This window comes from Phallusia mammillata, chromosome 4, assembly GCF_965637545.1.
Source record: "Phallusia mammillata chromosome 4, kaPhaMamm4.hap1.1, whole genome shotgun sequence".
NCBI classification, from domain to species: Eukaryota; Metazoa; Chordata; class Ascidiacea; order Phlebobranchia; family Ascidiidae; genus Phallusia; species Phallusia mammillata.
The window spans coordinates 28,820,034-28,840,217 of record NC_137255.1 but is presented as its reverse complement, the minus strand read 5'-3'; the positions used below and the strand labels follow the sequence as shown (position 1 = coordinate 28,840,217).

At 36.8% G+C, this 20,184-nt stretch overlaps 1 protein-coding gene across 2 annotated transcripts; it reads right to left on the bottom strand.

Annotated features, from left to right (window-relative positions):
* Nucleotides 1-603: 603 nt before the first annotated feature.
* Nucleotides 604-12,058, bottom strand: LOC145224236 (uncharacterized). 2 transcript variants are annotated; one of them, XM_080090692.1, is made up of 11 exons: nucleotides 11,846-12,058; nucleotides 11,517-11,634; nucleotides 10,753-10,866; nucleotides 9,872-10,081; nucleotides 9,548-9,665; nucleotides 8,985-9,188; nucleotides 8,523-8,664; nucleotides 7,679-8,000; nucleotides 5,068-5,170; nucleotides 4,327-4,551; nucleotides 604-4,011 (listed from the first exon to the last, which is right to left on the bottom strand). In XM_080090692.1, the coding sequence occupies exons 3-11, from the start codon at nucleotides 10,841-10,843 to the stop codon at nucleotides 2,937-2,939; spliced, it is 2,490 nt and encodes an 829-aa protein (XP_079946818.1). In that variant the 5' UTR covers nucleotides 10,844-10,866; nucleotides 11,517-11,634; nucleotides 11,846-12,058; the 3' UTR covers nucleotides 604-2,936. The 2 variants fall into 2 exon arrangements, with proteins under 2 accessions (XP_079946818.1, XP_079946817.1); XM_080090691.1 differs by lacking the exons at nucleotides 11,517-11,634; nucleotides 11,846-12,058 and having other exon boundaries at nucleotides 10,753-11,480.
* Between the last annotated feature and the right edge of the window lie 8,126 nt (nucleotides 12,059-20,184).

Below are 20,184 nucleotides of genomic sequence, written 5' to 3'. Positions count from 1 at the left end.
TGGAAAACATCCGGTTTTGGGCGGGTTTTCGCCGGAATATTCAAGTTTCAAAGTGGTTTTTGCCGGTTTCTGCCTCCTACCGAACGTCCAAACCGGTTTAAACCGGAATCGAAAACCGATTATTATAACCTGATTTTTGAAAAAACCGTAAGGCTATAGCTTTTCCGTTTTTCAGATTTTGCGGGGGTCAAAAATTGGAGAAAAATCCGGTTTTGAGCGGGATTTCGCCGTAATATTCCAGCTACAAATTGGTTTTAGTCGGTTTCTGCCTCCTACCGAACCTCCAAACCGGTTTAAACCGGAATCGAAAATTTCACCCCGATTTTTGAAAAAAAACCTAAGGCTATGGCCTGTCCCTTTTTTAACGGCAAAATTCGCTTTTTTATGTTAAAATTTGTGATCATTTCGTGTTTCTTGGTGAAAATTTGAAACTTGATTGGTCAAATTATCTTCGGGAATGTTTCTGTCATAAAGTCTTGTTACAAATAGGTTGAGATCCAACGATTTAAACCTGATGTTTGTGTTTGCAAATATGTATTACTTTCAACGCGGCTTTCTGGTCATGTGTTGCAAAAAACTTTAAATTTAGAACAAACGACAACATATTTGAACGTTATTTATTCTAGAAAATGTTCAAAATTGAAAATCGTGCAATAAAACAGTGCGAGTAGAAAATGGCTGTAAACTGTGAAAGAAGCTGCAGGCAGCGGACAGAAGGATAGACAGGCAAACAGACAACACAAAAAGAGACAGGAACAATCTTGAACATGGTTAACAGCGGTACACTGAAGTCGACGTCAGCGGAACGCATAAAATATTGAAGAGTTTGTCAATGAAAGATCGAAATGAAGAAAAAAATCGTAATTTAACACAAGATTGAACAAAACGTTGCGAAACAATTGTACGAAATTCCATTTGTGTACTAACTTACATAACGTTAAGTGTACATAGCATTGACGAAAACAGTGGAATAGCAGGTACAGCATGGCTAGTTGTGTAATCTAGTGTTGGTGAGTGAAATTAATGGAAACTTGACAAAGTGACAACTAACAAATTATATTTTTTGAAAATCATGGCTTTTGCGCAAAACGATAAACCTCCCAAAATATCTGTTGAGAGTTATCAAACAATAACAAGATGATACTATACTTTGGGGGTTTAAATCTGTGTAATACAGTATTTTTAAAGTTACAACACACTAGCAATTACAGTGGTTGTGCTCTTTAAATCAAAAACAGATGAATCATTAAAACACACATTAATCACACGTCTAAGTTTTTTTGTGCTACCTACATCGTTACTTTTTTCAGTATTTTTTTGTAAACACTTGTTTGAGTGAAAACGATTGCAAGGCACTAGTTACTTAGGACAGGAGCAACTACACATGCGGCTATTGTTATCATTTGTTACTCCAGCACAGATATATTTGTCGAAGCGGTGGTAGGATGAACAGTTAGAACTTAAACCTCCGCTTTCAATTGACAAACGCTCAGGTTTTTAACGTCGTTTGCAGTCAACAGAGCATAGCGTGATGACCTTTAACACACTGACGACACGCGAACATGTGCGTTCAAACGTGTCAAGTTATGCTGAGTAAGTTTTATGGATGGGGAAGTGAAAATGATACGATTCCTCACATAGAAGCTGACGCCAGCTAAAACCACCCAGGGTTGCGTCCAAAAATGTTTTCAAAACGCGAAAACGGATTATTTCACATGTACATTCTCAACATAGAAAGTCAAATTCATGTGTGTAATGTCATTTAGCCACACTTGTATATATGAAATACATTCAACTGCTAACTTTTCAACAATCGCTGTTTTTATGACCAATAGAAAAGATAGCGAGCTTTACATAATAATATCACTGTGGCTAAAAGCGCCTGCAATCAAATGCATGTACTGTAAACAAGCACAGTGACGCCTCATTCCACACACAGACAATATATTGTCATAAAATCCGTTAAAATTGACAAGAAGTTATGACAGAAGTGGTTTAAAGTAGTGACAAAGCGTTTCTCGGCCCACGCATTTAGACCACACCTTTTCACACACACCCGAACCAACCAGCACCGATAAAAAGCGGGAAATATAAGCGAGCGCGCCATTCGAACCAGACAATGGTGATAGCGTGCAAATAACAATGGGATGACAATAGGCAAAGCGAAATAGGCAAAATATGAAAAGATATTGCACTTTTGGTTTAGGGGTTTTAGAAAAATATAAACCACATTAAAAGGGGGATTATAATGATAAATTTAACTTTCATGTCAAAGTGGAGTTCATTTTAAAATGCAAAACTTAAATTGTATGCTTATTTAATTCAATTACTGGGCTGTTTGGTGCATTAGTTTAAGGACAAAAATATGAAATCCTAATATGTTCAGGAAATTTTTCCATGAAACTAATGCTCTTACCAAGATGTTATCATTTGCTTGTAGTTTTGGTCCAAAAGTTTCTTTTTCAAATGAATAAAGTTTTAGATAAAAAATAAGTGGGAGTGTTGTTAAGTGTTTGATTATGCCGGATAAAATGGAAAAAATATCCATGGGTGACAATATGGACACAATAACAAGGAAAACCAAACCATTAAAAATGTCACAGACAAAATCCAGTTAAGGAATAAGGAAAGAAACAATTTATGCAGTTTTTGAAGCAAAGAATTAACCTTGAAACGCAATGATTGTGCAATTATATCTTGTGCAATTTGCAAAACTAACGTTGCAAGGCAGAAAAAACAGGCCAAATAGTTTGGTTAAGGCATTTAAGCTTTATGGCTAATCATGGTGCAAAATTAAGGCACAAAAAATATGTATAGATAGATTATTGGCTTAAAAGTGAAAGTTCAAAATGCATAAGTTCAATGCTGATATAAAAAACTACAAAACATCGGCACCAATTTAAAGCACTTTTAAAAAACAAAAATTTTTTTTTTCGCTATCTTTGTTTTGGTGAATTTAAAGTTTCAATCGATGGTTGATTGTTAGTTGATCGAGGTGTGTTTGGCAATGGACTTGCAGGTTTATCAAGATCAATAAAAATTAAATCACTTGCATTCTTTTGTTCCCACGAAACTGAGCGGTCCAATGATGAGGAAGGGAGGACATCTGCAGAGCGGAAAGCGCTTCGGTAACCAGCTGCGCGATTTGGATGAACTTTGTTGCTGTGAGCATTAGTAAAATGGTCCCTGTTTAAAGTCTCTGAGCTCTTGCTTTGCAACTTTGATGGACTCTCATATCCATGATTAGAAATCCCCTCATCTCCAGCATCCCTGGATCGCAGAAGGAAGTCCCCTCCTCCTTGGGATAAAGGACGTAGTTGCTTAGTAACGGCCGTGGCAACCGATTTGTACCTTCGAGACATCACAGTTAGTTTTCTGGAAGTCGTTTTATCGACTATTGTGTCATCACTATCAGAATCTTGAACACCGTGAGATGTTGACTTAACAAACAAAGCTGGCTCCTCATCCGGAGGAGGAGTGGGAGTATGTGGATGTGTGATGGAGGAAGAGTCATTTAGATCTTTTCCATCTTCTTCATCTGAATGAAAACTCTGTCTCACACTGACCAGTGAATCGAGATGTTGCTGAGACTGTCGTGTATCATTCACCACTGTTTTGCGATTTGAACCATGTGAAGCAGCTGAAATGACTGTTGCAGTTGACGAAGACTTTAAAGGAGATGAATTTCGATGATGTGGCCATATTAGCGTTCTACTGTTGGCAGATTCATTTAGTTCTGACTCTGTGTCATCATCTAAATCCATGTCTGACGTGATGTACACAGCCTCATCGTGCAAATCATTAAGTCCGTCTCGTGAGCTGGTGACATCAACTCGCTTGTCAATGACAGACGAAGGTCGAAGGTCATCATCTTGTTGATCAACTCCGGGTGAATCTTTTCCACTTTGTTCCAAACTTTTCTTGGTAGAGCCAGTTTGATCGAGGGCTTGATTCAAAGCTGGAACTGAACCACTGCTGCAGGTTGTCACCTCATCAGAACCTGTTTTCTTTCTGAAGTGAGAAACAAAAAGTGATATACATATATATACATATGCATGCGTAAGGAAGAAAACAATAAACTTTTAATTAAACCATTAGGTTAATATTTTGTTGCCATTGTGGTAATGATTTATTTCACCAAACAAACTAGCTTATTACTTTCCATGAGACAAATTAGTCGAATGTTTTAATATCCCATAAGTAATTAGTTTCAAATTAAGTACAGTCAAACAGTAACCATCTTTTACAAATTTATTTAAACATCTTTGAATGCCAAACATAAAGTCTAACTTTGTGACGAAAGCCGTACAATAAAATTTTTTGCACCTTTTTCGTTGCTCCACTTTGGTGCCCCCAAGTGTTTTGTGGGAAGCGACGAGATGCAGGCCATCGGTGGCAGCATAGAGCACAGGGACACGGAAGAGAACGCCTTCACCTCCTTGTGATGTGCTGCCATTAACGGTCACTTTTTCGCTTGTAATGTTTGATGAAACACTAGAGGGAGCCTTCTTATGACCATTGCCATCACTGTGTTTGGTATGTTTGGGAGTTCTGAAAAATAAAAACACTTTAAATAAAAGTTCGAGTTTCTAAATACAGCTTCTTTTCCTAAACACACTGACAATTGAATTGTATAATTAGACTATTGTACTTCTGAGCACTTCATAACGCTAGCAGAAACAAGGTTTAAAGCACGATTGCAAAACCTTGATTGTTTTGGTAACACAGGATGGTGTTTTTACAGTTAAGCAATAACCCAACAATTAGGTTCTTTGAGGGCCTGTGGGTTAAAGAAGTTTAAACATTTTTTCGGTCAAAAGAGAAAGAGTAAAAAAGGTTGAAGTAGGAAAAAAATAAGTTTATGAAACAGCCTGAAAGGGCCCGTAATTAAAAATTAAAAAATGTTTTTTGAAGGTTGAATTTCCTAATGCTGTTCTTGATTCAAAGATTTGCACACAGCATGTTGTGCACACAGTACCACAAAATGTCATATGTTTCAACAAGCAATACTTACTAGTCATACATGACACACACACACAATTTTAATCATATGGTGTCATTGTTCACCTGCTATTGTCGGTGCTTCTGTTAGCAAGACGTCGCTGTTGTTTGAGATGTCTCCGTTGCTTTTGTCTGATTTGTCGAAGGTTTGTGGCTCCATTGCCCCGGCCTACATTACAAAGAAGACAATTACATGTCGGCAGTCTTTTGTGGTTGAGCCATTATGATTAGGGGCTGAGCAGAGTTAATTAAGAGTCACTCTTCAGAAGGGGAGAATGAAGAAAATATTGACCAAAAGGCTTTTCTACAACAAAGTGACTAAAAAAATTGGCCCTTTCTTATACAAAGCTCAGCTACTTAATTTGTTAATATATATATGTAATCAAAAAAATAAGAACATATTTCTCCAACTGTTTAGCAGTGTGCATTCAAAACAACATTCAAAAAAGCTTTTACGAAGATCAAGTATTATTGTAGCATAAAATGGACATTTTTTGTCAAACTTTCAAAGCAACTGTTGATAATTTGAGTTAGCTACAGATATCAACTTACCATTAAAAGAGACAATATTAAATAACACATCTACATTTTCACTCAAAAGCAGTTTTATTTGAAAGTTATAGAAGTTTCTAAACTTAACATAGTAATATGATTCAACAAGTGTACATAACATATGTTACAAAAAAAGTTTCATTTGTATGACAAATAGGAACACAAATGAAACAGCTTCATTGGAAACAATGATAAAGTATTGTGATCTTTGAGTTGGTAAAAGCAATTACATAAGCAGTTTGCACGAGCGATGACTCTGCTAGTATTCATTGTTCAACAATAGCTACTTGACAACTAATACTTGTAACAAGCATCGGGCCTTAAACCAATTTTGCGTCAACGACATTCAAGTGGCTTCCTCTGAACATGTTTGTTCGTTTGTAAAAGTGCCATAGTTGATAACTTGAAACAAGCGAACATGGCACTCAGAACAATTCAACTAGCGTTAACAAATTGCACTTCATGTTACAAATTGTATGTGGTTAACGCGATCAAGTATTGTTTTAATTATATCCTAATTACTCAAAAACAATATGAGCTTGATAGCTTTGTACCCCCAGCATGCACGTTCTTATTTTAAGACTTAAGTATATATATATATATATACATAGAAATATATCAGAGTAATTATTGTAAAAATGGCATTGTAACCATATATATGTTCTACATCCTTACTTTATCAGACATTAAACAATTGAGCAACAAAAGACTGAACAGATAAGAAGTTGAAACATGTTTGATTCAAGTTTAAAGTTGTTTGTTCCTGTCATGGACTTTATCCTTGGTTTTATGTCACATCGATTTCACAATTGTAAACCACATTATTTGCTTAATCAAACAACGCTAATAAATCAAGTTTGTATAAGCAGGCACAGTGGAAAGAGTATGTGCCCAATGGAAAATTAGCAAACTGTTACTTTTACAAATTAAATCGCGAAAAGATATGGTTTCCAGAAAGCAACTAATAAACAGTTAAAACTTCCAGTGATTATTTTGAATTAAACAAACAATGTAACATTTTTCTTGGTGTCTTGACAATTTTTATATTTTCGATGCTGGAACATTAATTGCAATTGCAAGATATATATTTCATTGTTTGTCACAAATACAGTCGTTTTCAGTATTGTATATACTATGTATTTAATATCTAAACCTGGGCAACTGAAATCATGTTGCTCCAATTTAGTAATATTTATGTACAATTATGCCTTACAATTCCAAAATGGTCTCCTTAAACTAAGGAAAGTAAAAAACTTCAAAAATACAGTTTGAATAAGTTACCCAACATTGAATTGGAAAAACAGAAATGACAAAACACAAACACAATGCCTCAATTGGCCCTAAATAAGTAACATTGAAAAACACGGGGTCTAAAGTTTGAATAAACAAACAGACCAGCATTGTATCAAAACATACCTAAAGATTTGTAGCAATAATGAGTTAAAACAACAAATGTATCCGGTTTTGCAACAGTGAAGTGGAATTAACAAATGACGCAGGTGAGACGCAGGTCAACAGGTAAATTTCACACCTTCCAGCCCCTTCAAAAGGCAGTTTATCATCCACTCATGACATGTGACACCCAAACACAACGTAATCAACATGCCACTGTGTGAGGTAACGGTATCAAGTTGCAAACAAATGAAAAACAATGTACTTTAGGAATGTTTAAGTTACTGACGGTTACATGAAAACCACAGGCTGTTTGGTTTATTGCCAGTTGCATGAAATGCAGACACCACAACCTACAGATATTTTTCAAGGTGTTGGTTATTTTTGTTCCAATTTTAAACTGCATTGCTGGCATTAAATGCAAGGCTTTCATTGCCAGTAAATTATTCAGTTAGTGGACCAATTCAGTTAGTGGACCATATATATAACCCTTAACTTACTTTACACAAAAGATAAAAAAACAAATATAGTTTTTCCATAAATATATTTGAACAACCACAACTGTTAGATCAAATTAGGAGTTTGTAATATATATATATTGTGTGCTAACTGCAAATTGGTAGTCTACCAACTGAGCTATGCAAGTGAATTGGTATGGATTTTAACAGCCAAATAACACATATACACCACTAACCTCTACCTACAGCTGATCCAAATACAAAACTGAACTTACTATTAGCGATGGAAACAGTAGCAGAACCACACAGCACACAGTTCCTCAATCTTCTCCAGTGCTCATTAAAATATATGAAGGTGAGGACAGGGTAGAGCGCAGAAAAGCAAAACATCATCCACGACAAGACGGTCTGATAGTAAAACTTGGCTCCTTCAGTATTATAATCCACAGTAGTGTTGCTGGCAGGCTCGTATGCAAAACTAACGCTGAGCTGGGTTAATATGTCGATCGTCTGATAAGGCATTTTGAAGATCAGGTATAATATGAAGAGCATCGTGACATAACGACCACATCTTGCCTCTTTAAGGACTGCAGACTCCTGCAAAAGTATTGTTGAAATCAGTGATTTTTATCATTTTTGATTGTCTAAACCCGCAGGTAATTAACAACGCAAACTGGGTGCAATTTACCAGAATAGGCCCTAGGCCAGTGGTTCTTAACCTTTCGTGGACCGTTGCCCCCTAAAAGTAACTTTTCGACCTCATGGCCGACATTAAGTCACCCTGTAGGACCGGTGGCCACCTTAAAAAATGTAAATGACAATCTCATGTTGGAATTCGGTACTAATTTCAACTTTAAACAGGTCGAATAGCATAAACAAGAATCTGTAATCATAAAAAACCTCAATATAGACAAATAGTATGGGAAATAGTCAATTAAATCAGGAAATACAGTTAAAAAGGAAAAGGATTTTAGTGGGCTACACCCGTGCCCCCCCCTGGGGACAATGAAAACCATTGTTCATTTCAATTGCTTCCTATAAGCTCAATACAACTTCCTTATACTGTTTGTTGATAAGAGATACAGTGTTAAAAGTTCTACTGTTGTTCATTATATATACCTGTAGTAAGTAGTTGGCATACTGCGAAGAATTTGTTGAGGACAACTTATTTCTCTCCTTCATAGCTTTGTTGGCCACCATAGACAGAAACATAATGACAAGTAGAATCGGAATAAACAAACATAAAATGATCATACTGGCTCTGAAAGAGAAATGCTTCTTAGATAATATAAAAGAATATGATCAAAACTGGAATATTAAAAAAGGAAATTTTGAAAACTTTATTAAATGCCCTCAGATTACCAAACCTTGTGTGTAACCCCAGTCTATACCAAATACATAAGTCTAATTTTAACTTTTGTTTGGTAGCAGTACAGAAGAATCAAACAGTAAGTTACGCAAAACAGAAGTGTAGCAACATAGCATGCGTAGAACATGGCATCGAAACACTATCATTTACCTGTGACTATATTTTATTTGAACCAATGGATTAAATATGTTAATTAAAAAAAGTTGACTCACGTATAAGCAACTGTAGTTCCCTCCTGTAATCCACATAAACATCTCTCCACAAAATCACGAGCACTGATTCCAATCATTTGACTTTGGAACAGCAGAGGAACAGCAAATAGGAATGCATGAATCCATGTATAGAGGACAGTGTAGTTAGCTTTGTGTACGCTAGCCAAACTGTGGTAATCTGAAGTGTGTGTGGTTGCAAGGTACCTGGAAATATTGGACAAACGATATTATACAAGATTTAAAACAAAAGTTCCTAAGGCAGGGGTGGGCAACCTGCGGCCCTTCATTAAATTTTGTGCGACCCGCACAGACACTTGGATTTCAAAAGTACTGGCAAGCGAGTCTAATTATTACATATTTTTAAACTGATTAATGTGCCTGATGCTAGTTTTCTGCGATCTGGCAAAATGTGAAAAAGTTTTGAATTCTGGAGCCATATTTGGCTTTATGTTTATCATACAGTTGCGATCAACCACATCCTTTACAGTTTAACTAGTCAGCCAAATACACAGTGATGTGGTTGACTAAAGTCGAAAACGCACACGAACAGCAGTAAGCCTGACCTGTCAATCGACATGAAAGCTATAGTAAGCATCACACCAACGTTCTGAAGTTGTATGAATGAAGCGTTGAAGCCAATGAGGAATTCACCAAACATCCATCTACGTTCAACTGAGAAACCTGCATGAAAAGCAGCAACTGTGTCAATGGTTTAACATCTAATGTCAAATTACATACTTAATCCCAAATTGTGGCCTACCATTGGCAACATGCTTAGGTATTAGTACTGGTCAACCTACTTTAATATGTGTATGCACTGAATCCAATATGCTAATAAATAACAAACTACCAGCAAACTATATCCAAACCATATTTCAGCAACTTACCAATTGCCAGCGACATAGTAAGTGCACATTCAAGCAATCCATATATTGCCATGCTGAGTAAAAAGGCATTGAATGGGTTAAAACGAGACTTGCTTGCTTGTGCAACAGAGAGGACAACGAGAGCATTTCCAACCAATGAGAGGATTAGAAGCAAAACCAATATAGTGGTTCGGATTGCAACCACCTCCAAACTGTCTGCATGGCTTAGATCTGAACAAAATCATAAAAAATGCTGGTTCTATTTACTTAAGGCAGTGCTTTCCAATAGTGATGGGACGGGTACCAACGGTAACGATTTCAGTGGTATGTGGTATCAATACTCGTACTCGGTATTGAAATATTTTGTCTTAGTTTTCGATACCAACATGCGAATACCGAAGGTCGGTTTACACCATAATGGTATACAACTAAGTACAACACTGTACTAAAGTACTCGGTATCGAAGGTATATACATATGGTACTCATACTCGGTACTCGCTTCAAAACCTGGTATCGTCCCATCAGTACTTTCCAATTGGCATAAATTCTGATAAACTTGACTGTACATATCACAGACAGTTGATTATATAATCATAAAAATCAATTTCTTTTAGAGCCTCTAGAGTTAGAAAAGGTTGCCTAATTTCAGTACAGTGTTTTTTATTTGTGAATAAGAATTAAAGTTAAAACAATAACGGGATTAATAAATTTCGATAATAAATTGTTTCATGATATTTTTACTAATGTACTTGTAATAATAGCTTAAAAAACACCTAACAGAAAACCAACTGAAAAAATGAATACCGTATTTTTAGGACATTATTTACAATCAGGCCCTTAAAACCATTTTTGAAAAAAAAAATTAAACTAACAATCAAAAAATAAAAACAGTTCAACTTACTGTCAGTGGTTGTGGGAATTGTTAAGTCTTGTGCTGTTGTATCCAATGTTCCATGGCTAGAATTCATCATACAACCATCAAATACAGGCATAAGCCCTCACATGTGCTCCCATACTGGAAGATACGAACAAATAACAGCAGGACTAAGCTGCATTAAGCTTTACTAACAAAATCTGAAATATTAGAAAATCAAAACACAGTTGACAAACATGGAATCCACTTAATATACAAATTGAATCACCACAAACTAATTATATAAAAACACATTCCTCCTTTAGTCCAAATAAGGCGCATCAGGTTAGGCATTTTAAGAGCAGATTTTCTTGGGGCAGCCCTGCAATATTTGGGTATGTACATGCAATTATAATCCCTCTGTTTTAAAGCAAGACAATGCCACTGTGCAACCTTTCATACACAAAAAATCAAAGATGCAACATTTTTGCCAAATAATAAGGTAAAGAATGCTTTGTGAGAAATTTAAAGCAACCTATAGGTCTTTGACAAGTTTGGCATACAGTACAAGTCAACAACCAAAACAATTTAGTCCAAGTTGTGCAGCTAGCAGCAATATTTGATATGGTAATTGGTTTAGTGCAATTGTGTCACTATGTTTGCTTTCAATAAGGAAAATATAACACAAATCAAGTCACCTATACAAGTGTTGCCAATGGCCAACACAGGTCAATTAGGCTTGACCAAACAATTGAGTTGAGTTTATTTCGCCGGGCAAAATCGTAGCAGCACAATTGCGCTAAAATATTCACCTGGCCGGAAATAGCTGCGCAACGTTCAGGTGTTTAAAAGAGATCAGACCTTGAAAACAATGATTAATATAGGTTGCACACCACTCCTCATCATGTAAAGCTAGGACCACCTCTCAACCTAAATAGTCCACAAACAAAAAACACATTAACTAATAACATTTGAGACTTATTTTGATTGATTCTGCCAAAAACTGACTTTAGCAGTTGAAATAACCCAGTCTCAAACAATAGCAACATGATTTGTATTTTAATAGAAAACCCAACAACCAAATACATTGTTTTACATCAGGTGTGAACAACTTTAGGAATTCGGGCTATTTCTTACATACATTTTGGTCTATCCATCTTCCATGCTACACCAGTTTCTACTAACTAATTGTCTATTACGTTACTAATACTAACTTACTATAGTTGCTCAAAGACCTTTCGTACAAGTATTTTTTAAATGCTTTCATGCTGTTTGCCAGATTTCAAATTTACTTCTAGATATTACAATAAAGCACAACATTGACCGCACAAAATGCTGTCAAAGTATATTCGCATTTCTTATGCAAACATCAATTTTTTAATCAATTACGTCCTTCATTTCATCAAACATTGATGCAATTACTAATGCTATATATTTGTCATATTTTACTCAAAGTTAACTTTAATTCCTGCATATCATTAAACATCAAAGAACAAACTACACTAACTAGGACTGCATAACCGATCGAAAAAAGGTTCGAAACCATTACCCAACGAACGAAACAAGACAAAAATATGTCGATTGTTTACAATGTCACGTGAGCAAATTGTCTGCAGCTTAACTTACCGCCATCTAGCGACTATTTATTCTTTGAATTTCTACCGCTGCGTGCTGATTTTCATCCAGCATGTGGGTCGCGAATGCAACTGTTCGCCTGACAATTTGCCCAGGTTCGCCTAAAGCAGTGGTTCAACACACGAAAAATACGATTGCTGTAATGCTTATTACGTCACGTATGAGCGATGTCAATAAAGTCGACCATGCTTGACTGGGAACGGAGATGTGAGTTTTAATGCTCGACCAAACGGAAACGTCGGTAAGCGTCATAATGAAATTGCTTAGCCTACCTTATCTTTTGTGGCTTTGTGCCTAAATAATTTAATCATGTAACAGAAATATGGCATTTCTTTTTATTTTTGAATTCATAATTTTTATTTTTTTACTTGTAATAAACTCAAAAAAATACTGAAATCTAAATGACACATATGTTGCTGATCCATTTATCGTCTGTTCGTCGGTGCCAATATCAATTTCCACAATTCTTTCAACTAAAAGACCATCGAACTGCTTATGCAGGTATTTCCAAACAATCATTTTTTATTGATTAATCTGCAGGTTAAACACATGAAAGGTGTTCTTCAATAAAATAAACTTGCAACTTAAATTAGATATTGACGTCACTGCTTTTGTTAACAAAAATGATTAATCTGTTTACTTCATTTTGATTTGTTTCTGTATTTGATTTAAACATGCTGCGGCTTGCAGGGGCTTGGCATACCTTTCAAGAAGTTCAATATTTTATCGAAATGACCCTCCTTATATGCTGAAGTATAGAGGAATTACTCTGTGTTGCAAGCTAAAGTCAAAACTGCGGACATGTTTGATTTTTTAAAGAAATTGGTAAACCTGACAGGTATTTCCACGGTTCTTTTTCTAACTTATTACGGTATGGAGTTCGAGTTTTGACGCGCACACACTAGCGTTTCGTCAGCAAGCCCTTACAAATACATAATACGATAGTTGTGTGGCTCCATTGCAAATTCTCACTGCACACATATACGTACTTCGTACAGCAGTGGTTAAAAACACCAGGCCTACCGATTTTATGACATTTAAAATCTTTAGGCTACACGTTATAAGCAACAAATCAATCAAATGTTATAGGCAACGCGCTTTTTTTGCCATTTAATGTCACAATCACACTCTAACACTCCATTAAAGCTTAGCCTACCTGGTGTTTCCATAGAATTTTCGCGGGAAACGTTGAACACGTGGACGTTGCGCTTCTGCAACTTGGCCAAAGTGACCGCTAGCTGACGCAAAAGAGTTATAACTAACTGAGTAAAAGTATTGGAAAAGCAAATTATATTCGTCTATTGGTAAATGTTGCATATACTCAATGAATCTAATATTACGTCATAAACAAACTAGTTTTTAACTGACTCCCATATAAGGGCAAAGCAAAGTGTTGCATAACGTGATCTTACTTAACAACATAAAAGCTGAGGTTGGGTAGGCTAATACGTCGGGCAATAAACAAAACGCTAAAACGCTTTCCTAAATTAAAATTATCCCCAAAACTATGGAGAAAATCACTTTTGGTAAGGCGGCAGCAAGGCGTTATGGATATCCGGATTTTGAAGACAAGACTGTTGGAGCGAATAATAAAAGGTGAAGACAGAAAGATAAAGAAAAATAAACTCCAAGAACAGCGGTGTGTAGAAAGAGCGACCATTCCGCCGACAAATGTCAACACAAACCTGGGCAAGGTAAAGAAAATATACAACGAAATTAAGTCGTTTTCGCTTTTCTTGATGTTGTCTTTACGCGCCGGAACGCCGGCCGGCCGCCAGAATATAACAATCGCCGAATCGTTCCGAACCAATTCAGTTTGGGAGAAAATCAACCATAGGGTGTGGACAGGCATTGTGCTTAAGCTTGGGGTGGAAAGAGAGAAATTCCAGTGGCACGGATCAACAAACATCCCATCAAATTGGGGATTATCTTGACCGGCCCGTAAATATCAACAAATCCGCATCGGCGGGGTAAAAAGAGAATTTGCTTCTGGAGTGATTACATAGAAACAATAATCGCGGCCGGTTATTTTAATTTATATTTCGATGTTCGGCGGGAGTTTCTCTGTGCGTCCGGATGCCGACAAATTGTGTAAACACATCAACATCGAAACGTTTTAGGGAAGATCCGGAAATATGACAATGACTTGCACTTGAAATCGAAAATAGGAGAACAAGGCTATAAAAAGGCCCAATAATTGGTTTACAGCACAGGGGTACACAACCTTTTCGCTATTCGGTCTCATTACATTATCTTATTTCCACAATGGCAGCCAGTTTCCCCGCTTTGCCGAAGTAAAAAGTTTAGCAGCTCGACGCTTACATCCACTTGATCAGCAATGCGTTGCACATCCCTTGATCCATTTTTTAGACCAATTATACCAAAGAAGTGGAACTAAAGAAGTTTGTACCAGTGCACAACCACCAGTAGATGGATTTTATGAAACTTTGGCGGGACTTCATAAACAGATTGTCGAAAAAAAAAACAGTAAAAAGACTGAAAAAGCCGACCATTTGATCGACGGGGCAAGCGTGTTTTACTGTTCATTTGGAGTTATACGATGGACCTGACATCACACTCGATTACATTTTCGCGGTAATTTCGCTTTGGTACAGCTAAACGTCGGGTATATATCCAACTTTTTGCGTTACAAATCGGGTTTGGGCCCTAATGAAGGTTCGGTTACACCTTCCGAAAGATTTACTTGGCGAATTTGAAAGACAAAGTGTTGTATTACGCTTCCAGAATTTTTTGTGCAAATCATTATGTTAGCAATAACGTATAAAATAAGGTAATTTAGTCAGTTTCGAATAAATTTTCCATTTAAATGTTCCGGGCTAACAGTTAGGGCTTTGAAGTCAATTCTCCTTACCCGACTCCGGCCTGCAGTATACCACACTATCTCACAAACCATCTCTATGTAGTAACTAGGCTACACAAACGCTCAGGGCTGTTCGATGTCTATCCAATTTCTTTAATGCGTCACAATGCCACCAAACAGCACGTGACAATTTATCTGCCACAATATCCGCTAAGGAGAAGTAGATAAATGCTTTTTGGCAGGAAAAATTGTTTGGTGTCAAAAAAATTTTGAAAATTTCCATGAATTTGTACAACTGAAACCTTTTTTTCAAAAAAGCAGAATTGCCTAAAACCATGAAGTTTTACTATGGTAATGTGTATGTTAAAATCGTGTTTTTGATGGGTAATATTTGGATTGGGTTACAAAGTTACCAACAACTTTTGTAGTACTTTGCACGTGAAAAACCTCAACCCTTTTTCTATTGTTATTGTACCTAAATTACTTTACTACTTTATATTGCTTATTTACATAAATCTATTCTATAATTCCCAATGAAACAAACAAAACTAACGCAAAATATAAGGGAGAAAAAACTTTTTCGTCATTGACCTTAACTAAAGTTAAAAAGTCACATGACAATCACATGATGATTCGTTGTGTCACGGGAAATACCCCATCATCACGTATCACGATAAGATCACGAGCGTCAACGTTGATTAACAAACCACCGGCCAAATGTTACGTGCGCTATGCGTAAGAAGATAAGAACGTCAAAATGCGTAAAATCTGACATTTCCCACAAATTCTTCACAGGTGAGAGATACGTACATGAGAGCTGCAATTATAAAGACATTAAATGCTTAAAGTTCGCACTTTATCAAATAAAAACACGTTTTCTAGGAACATTTTTTGCCAATTTCTTGGATATCGATTTCGCAAAACTTTTTTCAGTCCAGTAAAATTGTTAAACATAAATTTTGTACAAATGTAAATACTTGGTTAGTGTGATTTTTATGCTCTGTTGGTTTCTCTTGCTTAATAAATCAAATGAAAATTTCTTTTTGAATAAGGCGAAAGTGGAATTTAAACATAAACACACTTGTGCATACAAGTTCATTGTTGGAAATTTAGGTGACTTTAAACGGCTTTTGTTTTGTCCTGAAAACAACAACAACAAACGATAAGGCACAAGAAATAAGAATCCCATGTTTACAACCAAATATCACGTTTAATATACCAAGTCATTCACCAGGTAAACAAGCGCGCTTTATCGACCACGAGGGCGGTGTGAATTTTCTGAATTTCGAAACCAACGTATCTATATACAGCAGACGAGTGGCACAGCCGACCCCTGGAACAAACATCTTGCGTGTTTCGTCAGTCTGACCACATGTACCAGTTGCGGTAGCCATTTTCAAGGATTAAATACGTCTAAAACCACGCTGTATTGTTTCGAAGGAAGGCTTTAAGCGTGGGAGATAGCAGCAAGTGAAATTTTGCGATCGCGGTTATTGTTTCACATTCTCTTTACGTCAAAGGCGCAACGCCGGTGTTATGCGGTTTTACGTACCGCCGCAGGACTAAGAGAAAATGTCGACGGAGCCACGCACGCCAAGCGCCTACAGATTTAGCATCGACGCTCCTGGTTTGCGGTCCGCCGTCCAAGATCAGAGCTATGATTAGAGGCAGTTACGCGGTGCTCTTCTCCTCGGCGTCGACGTGAAATAGCTCGGCGTGTTCAAGTCCCTGTAACGCGTAGCTGCGTAAGATTATAATCGGCGTTTTCTCTCGCCAAGTGTCAAATCAAAGTCGGTAAAAATATCCGCTTCCACATTCTTCGAATTCCGATTTGAAATTTCGTAACCAAGTAATAGACGAGGAAATGTGAAAGTCGAAACTTGAATTTCGCAATGCTTAGATATTATACACGCTCAACTGATATACACAGACACCGGCGACGGAATAAACATGTTTACATACGAGTTTACATGTGTATACGAATATATTTGGGAGTATTGCAACAGATACGACAGTGTACTTCATAGTTTGTACGAAAGTTGTTATTCTTAATGCCAGCTTATCTGCAATGCAGATTAGCTCCCTGAATACACGAAAGGAACACTGTGAGCAAATTTAAATGTGGGTACTGTGGTTACATACAAGTTTATGCGCAGTAGCATACGACGTTTGGTAAACAAATCAGTTTCTTACAAAGTACTGATGGGGGAAGATATTTTTCATAAAAATTGTTAATATAGTTCTATTTGAATGCGAAAACGATATAGGTTCCCATTCGCATTTTTAGTGACGCAAAATTACCACAAAGAACACATTACCTAATGCAGGTGCAATCGTACCAAGCAAAGCTACGCAACGGAATACACAAAAAAAACCTTTACATGATTTCATAAAGCAAGCCACTCTCATGCTTGCCGTTTTAAAAGTAAACGTTTTCAGAAAGGAAAAACAATGTAAGTTCGCGCACGCATTGAAACGTTAGTCGGTGCAGGTGTAACTTTTTCAACTAAACGGAATTTCGGGTCAAGACTTTAGCGTGTATGGATTTCATAAAGCGGGTTAAATTCTTTTCATGCAAAGCTAAAGCGCCGTAAAGTTTTAAGCCACAGCTGATGTACGGATAAGTCATCTGCTTTGCTTCGCATCGTCTAAACAGGTGTTAGAACTGATTTGTCATTAACTAATTACGCATCAGAGAGTTGAGCAGCTGGAACCACTTCCGGGGGAGCACGTGTGCACCCCCTAATCGCTCTGTTGCTCCCCCAAGTTCAGACGCAAGTTTTCCGCACGATCCGAGTTTGGCAAACAGTGCTCACTCGAGCATAACGTTCGATTGTTTATGTTCGAAAAACGCGATAACGTATGAATTTAAGTCAACAATGAATTGCGAATGTTTCAGGTCCAGCGTAACGAACCTGGTTCCCCGAATTAAAGTTGCTCCATATGACAGTTATAAGAGGGTGCTAAACCGAACGTACTAACTAAAAACCCGCCCGGAAGCCAAATAGTTTAAAACAAGCCCCTAAGCTTAAAGTTGGTGAAAATGTGTACAAATTGTGCCCAAGTACATTAGGGCCCGACTTAGAAGAGAGGCAGAAATGCAAAACGATAGAACGTTTGGCTGTGCGGCTTGTATAGAAGAAATCAAAACCCACTCTACGCACATGTCATGTAAAAAAGTGGAAACACAGAGTCGAAGTGGCAAGTTGAAATTCAGTCCCGAATTCAATCCGACTTTCAGTTCTGCTCCGATAAGTAATAGCAAAATAATAACCCTATTTGTCGTGAAACTATGTAATACAAAATAAAACACTTTCTAACAAAATAAAAGTTTTGAAAACAGTTCGGGTTAAACTTTCTGTCAAAGTACATGGTGATCAAAATACAGTTATAGTTGTTTAGTTTTTCTTCAAACACATTTCAGTTACCTTTCGCAGGTGACGTGGGCAGCGAATCGAAACAAATCGGCGGAAAATCGCACGTGTTCTGTCAAGTTCGAGTTCTGCTCATATCACAGCTGTGCTTTTCACGCATTAGTGAGCACAATTATTACACGTGGTTTGCACGCTTGGATAAACACCGACTGGCAGACACCCGAAGTTTTTTTCATTGTGGAATTTTAGAACTTAAGATTTGGATTTCAATTTTCTTTCGAGCATATTAAAACATGGTCATTTTAACAGTGAAATCCTTCAACAAAAATATTGTCATTATCAGTTTTCGCTGGTTGTACTAACTGGCAATTTTTGTTTCTACAACAGTTTTGACATAACGATATTTTACTGAACTGGTTGTCAATCATTACAGGTTTTTTTATCGTAAAATTACAACGTTTTATCCTGCGTACGATCAATGGGTTTAGTCCAAGCCAAGGTGTCATCAGAGCCACAACACAACGAAATTAATGTTTTGGCAAAATCTCGGAGAATAACATATAGACGAGTAGGCGTGAGAATCAATGATTTATTTGAAAAAAACTTCAAACAGGAACCACCATCTGCCAAAAAAACATGTATTAGGTCACAAATTTGGGTGATCAATACGTAAGTACAAATTCTTAATATACAGTAAACCCCATTCATTTACGCTTTTCCTCAAGTGCTTCCCAATTCTTAGCGGGGTTATGCGCAATGAACTTGGATTAGGAAGTATTTCAAACAGGAATTGGTTGTGGGCAGTAACTGTTCGGCATTATTGGCGGACAATTAAATGTCAAAACGCTTGTGTGTTGTTACACATTCCCATAGTATCAGTATTAATATTTTGTTGTGTTTCAAATTTGACCTTAACTCGTAAAAGGGTCACGGCCTTCGATTCTGCCGCCTGTTGACGCTGAAAGGTTACTTCTCCTCACCTAGTTTGAGATAATAAAACTCGCCTTGTGCATTGTAGGTGGGTTGGCAACGTTGTATGGCTATCTGCAACCTCAAATTGGTCAATAAGTTACAAACTACTGTTACTTTCCCAAGCTGTTTAGGTCAATACCTAAATTTGTCTCACCGCAATCCATTTTAAGATATTTTTTTGGGTTCAATCGCATAACTACGACACCTTTATGTGAACCTTCGCATTTTAGATTTGGAACCTAATTTGGCAGAATGTTTTTTAGTGTCATACGTATTGCAACCTTACCTCTTAACCTTTTTTGTTGTTGTTACCTCCTAGGACTTAGAAAAACCAGATGAACTTGAATTGACCCCGTTGCAATAAACTAAAGTTAACAACTACGGCGTCATAAACTGATCACGTCACGGAAATTAAAAATAAATCAATTTTAGGTGTAATTTCTACTACAGTCAGGAAATTTCTGAATTTTTTTTTCCCAATTTTACAAACTTAAGAGTCGAACGTGCAAAAAAAAACGTTAAAAAATTTATATTTCGCGAAACTAGGGTTGAGAAACAATGCACTAGTGATCAGTCTTATAAATTTCCAAGTTAACAACGGCATTTTTTGTTTGTACAAACTTCACGTCGAACAAACAAATTCTGCAAGTCACCTTATTTGATTGACTGCAGAATAGC